General features: G+C 40.1%; 1 protein-coding gene across 1 annotated transcript; it reads right to left on the bottom strand.

The window, feature by feature from the left end:
- Nucleotides 1-3,835: 3,835 nt before the first annotated feature.
- On the bottom strand, nucleotides 3,836-8,094 carry LOC144640315 (uncharacterized). Its single transcript, XM_078499488.1, is given in 8 exon segments — nucleotides 3,836-4,199; nucleotides 4,921-4,989; nucleotides 5,291-5,487; nucleotides 6,106-6,213; nucleotides 6,529-6,614; nucleotides 6,934-7,035; nucleotides 7,038-7,257; nucleotides 8,089-8,094. Coding segments are annotated over 8 exon segments (1,152 nt in total).
- Nucleotides 8,095-10,858: the final 2,764 nt, after the last annotated feature.

Below are 10,858 nucleotides of genomic sequence, written 5' to 3'. Positions count from 1 at the left end.
AAGAAAGAGGGAATGGCTCCCGCTCAAAAAACACAACCGTCCTCGTGGACGTCACGCATGCTCTGTGTGGTAGCGAGTTAATTTCAGAGAACAAAGCAACGTGACCATAAAATAATTGGGAACTAGGGAACAAAAGGAAAATCAAGCTGAAAATACAGAAACAAAAGCTGTGTTTCTGATGTTTTGGGTAGAGGGATCATAAAAATCGACACAATACTTTAACGCCTTTTACGGAACAAGCCTGGGTCGTGAGATAAATTTCCTTTGAGGCCCACAGCTTGCGAAACGGCGGCAAAATTGGTGTTAGTTAAAGCGCTGACATTAAAAGAGCCTGCTGGTTGTGCAGGGTTCTGTTCTGTCGTGGGAATGGTTGATGGTTGCACTGTCAATTTCAAGCGCGTTTTCTCTTTAATCCGATGGCCTGATCGTCTTGGCCCATTTTGCTCGTTTTGGGCGGACAGACAGGACGAATGACTTTCCCCGAGGACGCTTTCTGGGAGACATGACTTAGAAATGACTAAGAGATGACTAAGCTTACTTAAAAAAACGTCGTAATAAAAACATAAGTAATATTTTGATACGCGTCTCAGTTTAGTAAGCGAGGAGTTGCAACAAATTAACTGTTGGTTCATTTCGCAAACCAGGGCTGAAACTCTTAGAAAAAGTGTGTTAGGTGTGTGGTAGCGAAATGGATACCGAAAGATGACCTTCAGCTGAGGTGTTGCACTTTGAAAATATGTCGATCTTTTAAAAATTTATTTATGGATCTTGCGTCTTCTAGATTAAGTACTACACATTTGTAAAACATGACTGTTTGTTACTTAGATCTGCTTTGGCTGAGCTCCGTGTTTAAAGGGACACTGGCAACCAGTGTCCTTTGCGCGCCTCTGTTGTTGTTATTATCCGGGAAATCGCTTGCTCGTTTCTCAATGAAAGTGTTAACGCGCGTAAAATAGAAGTTGGACTGTAAGTTGTGAAGATGGATGAAAGTTTATTAGATGTTACAGGAGAAGAAAGCAATGCAGATTTGCCAGTTAATCACTATGGCTCACCAGTAGCTCCCAGAAGCCTACAAAATCATCCAAGCAGAGTGGTGAGTCTCAAGAAAATTCTTACGCCGGTACCTGTAAAATTGTTTTGATCTGGCCCAACTTTCTCGTTCACGATTAAAACAGAAATATAATTAGAAATATTTATTTTACGTTGGTTTCTTTCAGACATGCCAATGCAAGAACACTTGCAGCGGTAAAAGTGGAAAACACCGCGGTTGTGTATGCAGAGATGCGGGTTTGAGTTGCTCGGCGAACTGCGTGTGTGGCAGCAATGCCAAACCGTGCAGGAATAACAAAGCTGCCCCTACCTCGGCCATAAATGAAACAAACAGACCTCAACCTCCAAGCAGCGCTTTAGAGAGGCATCAGCTGGCGCTTGAAAGGGAAAGAGAAAGTGTGCAGGTAATTTTATTCGAAACTTTTTGTGTTAGATAGGCGTTACAGTACAATGATGAACAAAGTATGTAGTGATCAGTAGTACTACGTCCCTTGCACTTTTCAACTTTCACAAATCTCATACCACTCGAATCTTAATTTTACCGGTTTTAGGACTACTGTAAGTAGACGACTGTGTTATCAGCTAAATTGTTTTTTTAGTTGTCAATTGATTAAATTTGTTTGATGTTTATATGTCAAATTTTATAGCAGTTATCGAAGACTTCCTTCCCTTATTTTTCTGTCTTTTCGATATTCATTAACATCCACAAGTCTTTAGTTTTTTGACTGTCAATTTACACTTTAAAAATGACAGTTCTATTGTAGCTGTAAAAATTCTGGAATTGTTATTGCCTGTCTACTGATGGCAATCATTTTTCTGGAAAATTTAATTGCATTCAAGGTCTGATAGCTCAAATTGTTAGAGTGATTTCATTTAACCCGTGAAATAATATCTACCAGTTTGTGCGTAGTAGTCAAAAGGAAACAAAAGAAAACAATGGAATTTGTGTGTAATAGTATCTAAAAGTGTAATAACTATTTCACGGGTTTACTGAAATCACTCTATTTCTCACAATTATCAGGCTTTCATTTTAACACTGAGCAATGAAGAACGAAATAGGCTCCTCCTTGATGTGCTCTGTACAAGACGTGGAAGCCTTGATTATGTAAGAAATCTCCTTAGTAGAGACAATGACCCAGAACCAGATGGTCCAGATGGTAGAGAAAGTGTCAACTGGTGTGTCTGTAACATCTGCATTGATATGGGCAATGACGAAGAAAACAAATGTTGTGGAAAGAGATCGCGTGTCACCTCATATGAAATGTTTCGAAATGTGGTCTTGGACAGAGAGGTACTCACCTTAGCAATCCGGGCAAGATGCGACATTCGAGCAGAGGATGCAGAGTATGAAATGACAAGTTATCGTAAGGCTGCCTATCGCCAATATATTCTCTGGAAATATGGAAAGTTGGGTCGAGGGAATCGTAGGGTCTGCCCATCATGTGTTGTAAGGGTTGTCCGTGAAGCATACCCTGCACCAGAGGGTGCTGCATATATGGGCTTCAGAAGAAATTAATTTTTTCTTAACCTGTTATCATACTAGAAAGGCCATGGCTCTGGACAATCTTCAAAAAAACTAGCGGCATACGAGCCTCGACTCTGTATGTACACCAAGAATAAAAAGCTGGCTTGTTTTAGGCTGTTCAATAACCCGAACAAAGGTCATCTGATCTACATGTACCCTCCAGAAACCTCTCCTCCCCCAATTTAACATAGAAAGGACTCAACAGACTGAGGAAATATACCTTTTTATTTCAGGGAATACAATTTTCGTTTGTCATAACTGACTCATTGCCTCTATCTTTTACGAGGAGAACAGAGTGTAGCTAATTAATGTTAACATTGTTTTCTTTACAAAAAAAACAGCTGTTACTAATGATAATAAATAGAATTGTGAATTAAAAGGTGTGGGTAAGTCTAATAAAAGTACTCACACAAGTTCCTTCTTGCTTCACACCAAACCACGAACCCATAGTCCCCAGGCTCCCAAGTGGGGCAGAGCGAAAAAAGAAATCCGCAAACAAAGGGAGCACAGCGTTGCCTTGGCGTAATAGCAACCACCCTTGGCTCACTATGCCCCTATTTCTTTTTGGCCCTGCTCCACTTGGAGTCTTTTTGCAGGCTACCACCCCCCAAAAGGTTTTGCCACCTAACTGATTTGTTGAGTTTAGACTAAAAACCGAGCAAATAATGGTAGCAATAAATCATATCAACCACATTTTTTCCCTCAGAGTACTACATTTTTCAGGGACTGAATCGAGTTGACTCCAGATTTGCATCTTCAGCGAGATTTTCTATTAAAATTTCTGTCCTCCATTTTTGACTAAACTGACATATCTCAAACTCCACAAAACAAAACCAATATATTCATGTAATCACCTTAAATTAATTTAAAATCCTAGGTAAGTGTTAATCAGCTTTCAAACATTTTAGCCAAGAAGAGGGGCCTAGAGGAATGAAATGGGAACTGGGATTTGGGCAAATTTTCATTGGGGAAATTTGGTTTGGGTCACTGAGACTGGGAATCGCAAACAAATAAATAGTAGAACTGGGACTGAAAATTTGGGAAACCAATAGACTGGGAAAAGGGATTCGGGCAAAATTTGGGTTAAGAAAATGGGATTTATACCCCCTTGAGGAAGCTCTGAGAAGTGTCAATGCTACCAAATAAAAATACTGTAGTTTTCAGGTCAATAAGATTCCAGAATCTACATACATGTTTATACCAAAACTCAACAGACTTTAAAGGGTGCATAACCCCAAGAATACTGAGGTCTACATTAACTCACTCAGGAATGCACTTCTTACTAAAACGGGACAGTCTATCCTTTACTAAATCCTTAGTGGCAGGTGCATCTTTCATGGCAATGGTTGCTGCAAGTCGCTTAGGGTGGTTTGTTGGAATTTCCATTCGCTGAACAATAGACTCAGGATTAATTGCTCTTTTTTGAAGGATTTTTGCTGCCAGCAGTGGCCAATGTGGATATTTTTTTCCTTCTTTCACTGGTTCCGCACGCCAGTTTTTCGACCTCTTACTGTACTTCCTTTTGTACTGTACTTGGCCACTAGAGTCTGACACGTCCTCACGGTACAAGTTAAAGTTGTGATCAAGTGCAGCCAACAGCACCCTTGCTACAAAAACATCATAACTGGAGAAACAAAGAAACATCCCATAAATGAAGGCATCCCGAAGAGGGGGGGGGGGGGGTACTCCGGTTTGTTGAAGACGGGTATGATTTAAGGAATTTTCGGGTTTGAAATTTTCGATTCCTTGATTTTTTGGGTTGGAAATTTTGGCAAGTATTTTTTGGTGACTTGATTAAGATAAGGGGATTTTTTTGGGTATTAAAAACCAACTTAAGTGCCTGGCGCTGCCTTCACGTATTTATGGTATGATGAATAAAAAATACAAGCGTCCTTTGTGTTTTGTTATTGCCCCTACTGGCAATTTTGAGGTAATTTGACAAGGGATTTTTTGGGGGTTATTTTGGTCCATGGACTTTTTTGGGTAATGTTGGAAGACTTAGGGATTTTTTTAGGGTCCTGAGTTTTGCCTCCATTCGATCATCCCCGTCATTTACAGATCAGAGTACCCTCTTGGGGAAGGCATATTGAAAAATACCAAATAGTATGTTACGTAAAGGATTAACAATGAAAAGTATCAATTGATTGGAAATTGGTAAAAAAGTGCACACATAAACAAAAATGAAAAGGGTGATGACAATATTCCCGGTAATGTTTCTGTCAAAATAATAATTAATTTGGGGTTGACCCAAAGCTCACCATGCGCACCTAAAAAGTAAATGCAGTGGAATCAATAATTATGTACAATAAACCTAACCTATCTATCTGAGAGAATACGTAACTCACCTAAATGTAATTCTCTTGGGTGCATACTTCAACATCATTGAATTAAAACACTCTAGTTTGCTGGTATGTCTATTTACATAAAAGGACAAAACTTATGTTAGTTTACATCTTTATAGGAAAAGCAGATAGCAAACCTGATGTCAAGAATAATCAAGAATGAAGACGTTGGAAAAAGGATCAGATTTAAAATGTACATCTTTTCTATTACAAAGGCTGAACAGCTGGTACTTTTTTTTCTATTGCCAAGGCTATACAGCTGACACCACAGTTAAATTAAAAAACTATTAAATAAATGTTATACTTTTGGTATGCAACCATCAGAGTATATGCATACAAGATCATTAAATAGTAACACACTTACAATACATACCTGAACTTAACATAGAATGCCAATGACTTTAACCAATGTCGATCTGCAACTATGTCGCGTACTGCCTTGTGAGCTTTTGAATCCATTTGGAGAAATGTCTTACCATCCTCAGTAGATACAAGGGGGCCATGTGAGCATTTGCCCTCCCACCACTCATGCTCACCACAAATATGGTGCAAGACACCAAGCCACATGTCCTAGCAAAACATTTAAAAACAAAAACAAGAACTTTGTTGCATCGATGCAAGCAAAGGAACAAGATGACAAGAGTTCTAAGGGTCTTGCAATCCACCTTGAGAAAAAAAGATGGGGGCTATACCACTATATGTTGCAAAACTAACACAGCTAATACAAACATATAAAGCTGGTTTCTTTTTCAACAATGTGTCCTTGTACTGTACAAACAGAGTTGCATGTGCTAAGTTTGAAGTTTTTATAACTTTTACATGTACACCTGAATGTATGTTTTTTATAAGCATTTTGTAGGTTTTTGTGCACCAAGAACTATGGGTAAATGTACCAGTGGCCATCTTTTGGTGTACTGTGGATTTAAATCACCTATGGTGCTGGTACATCTCCACCCTAGATACACACATGCAAATATTGCACAATTAAAAGGTGTAAAATATATCCACTGGAATGCAACACTTGGAACTATGTTTAGCTGAGGCCAAGCACTTTTTTAACTCTTACTTTTGCCAACATTTTACATTTCAACTTTTGCCAACTATTAACAAAAAGAGTGCTTGAATGCCAGTAACAAATGGTCCACAACAACTACATAATATATTATTTTTATAGCTATTAAAACTAACCCTCAGTGTTTCTTCATCCCCATCACACTGCTCAGCACAGTACCAAAAGTGATTCCGTATTGGTTCAATCCATTGTGCAATATCTTCACACCCTTTAACCTTAGCAGCCTGGCAATAAAACAATCACAAAATTAATCGAAAACTGCACCGTATGTGTGATCACTTGTTTTTGTAGAAGGCACATGTACACACAATATACGGAACCACTTAACTTTACTTTCAGTGTTTATTTTCGTTTTGATTTTAAAGATGAAACTTGCACGTGTAATAGCTGAAAGAAAATAATTATTAACAAGAAACACGAACCATTATTTACCATTTGATAAAGTCCCCAAAATGTCTTATGGTAAATAACTAAAATGTAATTATTATACTATTTGCAAAAGAAGGCCGTAGATAAAAACCACAAGAAAATAAACTTACTGCAGTCAATTTGGCTGTCAATTTGCATGACTTGTGCCAAATGTCAAGAGAGTGAAAGAGTTGTGCAAGATCACTTGGGTTCTGCTCTATGAGTACAAGAAAAAATAAAAAGTGGTTTAAAACAGTTCAACAATACATGTAACAGACAATCTACTCTGGTAGAACAATGGGGCACTTAGCCTTTTGAATTAGCAATCATTAAACTAAGAAGGTTATAACTACTGACAATTTTAATTCGCTCCAAAATGCCATCTTGAGAAGTTGGTTCAATGGATCAGGAAATGTTCAAGTACTTATGGAAGAATACTATTTCAAGATAAACTTCCAGAATTATTCCACCTGCACCTAACAATATGAGTATCGTGAGATCCTAATTTTACCAATTTTAATTTCATGTACTATTACCTTTGAGAGATCTTACTAGGGCGATGATCATATTTGAGGCATCCGTGACTATGTCAACAATTTTAAGGTCTTTCATTGCACGCTCAATCAATCTTTATAAGGCATGGTTACCGAAGTCCCCCCTGTCTCTCGATTGTCCACTACCTCCAGGTCTACTATTACATCCAAATAATGTTCCATGAGTGTATATACACAGTATTTGGCACTGTGTCCTGGGGAGTCGTTTCGTCCGTCACCAGCTAGGACAAGGTCACTTCCTTGCAATACCTCCCATACCTTTTTTACCTTTTTCCTCGTACTCGAGGAGCCGGCGTTCGAGGACGGCTATTTTGCTTCGCACTTGAAGAGTTTTTAGAGTTTTTCAGAATTTCCCCATGTAAGAGAGCTTCTGCGAATTCACTGTTAGAATTCTTCTCGAATCAGAGCTCCTTCTTCCTCTGATTCCAAAGTTTCAAAGTGGAGGTCGCCAGCCAAACAATATGGCGCCTTTCCTTTCTTGGTGGGCGACCTTTTTTACAGGCTTCATGTCCCTTTTTAAACGAAAATATCATCTCAATGGGCTTTAAAACGAAAAATATAAATATAGAAGAAACTACTTTTCAAACTTTGGAACATCTAGATGTCTGAAGCACAGCGATGGAAAGCGATATATATTTACCTCTCGAAAGTCAAGTAGTTTCTGTAATACAGAAATAGTTGCCGGGACGAGAGCGTGCCCGCAATGTATTCTGGTTGCTAGTGTCCCTTTAATAATAAAACCCTGGTAAAACACCGCGCCAATGTTTTTACTTCCGAAATTTTAGAGGAGGAAAGTTTCATATAGAACTGATTTTATTTTGCTTTTACATGTTTCAGTTTGGTACTGTAAGCATGTTTACACCAAAGACATTTGAAAAAATGTATGTTGCAGTTGTCAGTCAAGTAACACTACTGGCTAATCCACGTGCGAGCAGGCTCACTAACGATAAGCCTCTCGACTCGCTCCTCTGGCTCCCAGTCCCCACTCGCGCGAATCGCCCAACGGTAATCTTGCTCGCAGACTTAAAAAAAAAATATATAAATTGGACACGAGAGAATTGAAGTCATTAGTTTTAATCATTATGTTGTGCGTGAAAATAGTTGTGTAATATCTTTTTGTTTCTTTTGTTTTTCTACCGGCATAGTTCCGTTCGTTCCTTTGCTTTAGTTATTTATGTAAATTTAGGTTTCGTTTTCGTTTCAAGTATTGTCAAGTAGATTTTCATTATTATTCGGGTTTCAACGTTGGATGAAATAAAATCGTTGGGACATTTTCGAAGTTTTCGAGGACATAAGGACAATCTTCGTTTAAGTAGATCATTGGACGTGTTTATAGTTTTGGAATTAATCGAGTGTATCACGTAATCGGACATCGTGGAACCAATGAATGTTTCTTGTGAACATTTTATGGTAGCAGAGCGAGGTTTCAAATCATGTCAGTGGACGGCGAGCATAGCGAAGCATTGGACGAAGGAGAGGAGCGAATTGAAAACCTAAAGCAGGAAAAAGCGAAGGATAAATCGGCATTTACCAGAGTAAAGAACAAGCTGTTGTAAGTTCTGGATGAAGAAGATTATCCGAGCCGGCGGGAAGTCAAGCAAGTTTGTCAAAACCTTTGCGAAGTGTAAGAACGTGCCGTGGACACAATGGAGAAATTATCGCAAGAGTATTTACATACCAAAGAGAAAGAGAAACGCAAAAAGGTTGGAGACGAAATGGACAAACTAGAAGTAGAATTTTCCGAAGCTCATGACAAGGCACAAGAATATTTGGACAATCGAAAGGACGACTTATCGAGTTTGGCAACTGATGCCTCGGAAAATACTCGCCGGCGCCGAATCGAAGAAAGCGTACAACGCAAAAGCGTGGAAAAGCAAACTCAAGAAGCGGGAACAAGACATCGCTCGTTCTAAAGAAGATTTAGAAGAATTAAATCGTCAATATCGTAGTCGCTTATTAGAAGAAGAACAGCTTCGAAATTTGAAAGAATCGCCGGAAAAGTTTGAGCTTGGAGGGCTGAAAACAACAAAATTTCGCGAGGAGAAATCGACAGAGAATCGTTCAAGTACGCCATCGCTTGGCAAGGATATGTGGAAACAACTCAAGCGTGTTTCAATTCCCGTATTTAATGGAGATAAAAAATTGTACGAAGGATGGAAAACAGCGTTCATGGCATGTGTTGACAAAGCGCCCGCAACACCAGAGTACAAGTTGCTTCAGTTGCGTCAATATTTATCAGGCGAAGCACTAAAGGTCGTGGAGCCTTTGGGACATTCTGCGGCGGCCTATGAGGCGGCTAAGGAAAGATTGGAACGAAAGTTTGGTGGAAAAAGACGTCAGATCGCTCTACATTTAGAAGAATTGGAGAACTTCAAGCCACGTCGTCCTGGGTATGCAAAGTACCTCGAGAGACTTGCAGATTTACTTGACGTAACTGTGGTCAATCTAAAGGAGGCCGGTCGACATGACGAGTTAGGAAACGGATCGCTTTACCTCAGTTTGGGTAAGAAATTGACGGAAGCAATGCTAGCGCAATATCATCGGTGGATTTACGAAAATGGTCGTTGGCAGTCAGTAGAAACACTGAGAGAGTTCATTATCCAAGAAGCAGAATTCCAGACTGTGGCATCGGAAACAATTCGAGGCTTGAGCAAACGTGGGAACAAGAAAGATAACGGACTGACTTTCTTTGGCAATACGCAGAAATCGTCAGGAAACCAGAGAAAAGTTGGATTTCGGCCGTGTAAAGTTTGCAGTGGTCACCATGGAGTTTGGCGTTGCAAGAAATTCAAAGCTATGAGTCTCCCAGAGAGATGGGAAGCCGCTAAGAGCCTAAAACTGTGCTATCGTTGCCTAGGAGGAGACCACAGTGGAGAGGAATGTGTTAGATCGAGGATCTGTGGGATAAAAAATTGTAAGAACACTCACAACCGATTGTTGCATCGAGATTCTGTACCGTCAGATCGAAGTGATCAAGCGAACTCTGTTGATCAGCGGGAAAGAGTTAATGGGCCATCAGAAGATACCCAAGCTGATGCAGGCAGTGAAGCAAATAATGGCATGGAGAGAAATCCAGTGGTCGTTTCTCCTCCCCAGGAGCCAGTTGAGCAGCCCACAGAGAGGTCACACACCAGAATGACTACACATGGCGTTCAACCCAGATTTGTGGCACTTCGGACCGTACCGGTGTTTCTACAGAACGGCCATCGCAGAATTAAAATAAACGCGTTATTGGACGAAGCATCCACTAAAACCTATGTAAATGCTGACGTCGCTGCTGAGTTGGAACTTCAGGGTGAACCCCAAAAAGTGACTGTGAATGTTTTAAATGGCCAGACTGAAACCTTCGAGACTACGCCAGTTGAGTTCGAGTTGGAGAGTATGAATGGTAATGTGATGACCAAGATGAGTGCATTCACAGCAGAACGAGTCACCGGAAGTATGAAAGTCATTGACTGGGAAAAGCATGTTGGCAAATGGACCCATCTAAAAGGGATACAGTTTCCAGATCTCGGCAAACGCCCAATTGTGGACTTGCTGATCGGAGTCGATTATGCGGAGTTACACTACTCATTCGAGGTCAGCCCGGAGAACCAGTTGCCAGGCTTACACCATTGGGATGGACTTGTACTGGAATTGTTAGTGGGCTCACAGGTGGTAAACTACAGTCAAACTTCGCGCAAACGTATTTTGTACGAGAACAGTCAGACACAGATGAGATTAGCACCTTCTTCGAAAATTCCGGGAAATCAAGAATCCTATTTCGTCACGTGAGTGTCAAATTCTCAATCACGACGAACAGTGCGCGTTACAGCAAGTTCAAAAATCCCTCAAGTACGTGGATGGACGATATCAAGTGGCAATTCCATGGTAGGAGGAAGATCCCAAACTACCAGATAACTATGGC

The sequence above is a fragment of the Oculina patagonica genome, unplaced genomic scaffold (genome assembly GCF_052425735.1).
Source record: "Oculina patagonica isolate OP01 unplaced genomic scaffold, crgOcupat unplaced25, whole genome shotgun sequence".
NCBI classification, from domain to species: Eukaryota; Metazoa; Cnidaria; class Anthozoa; order Scleractinia; family Oculinidae; genus Oculina; species Oculina patagonica.
This window is presented reverse-complemented; position numbering and strand designations above follow the sequence as displayed.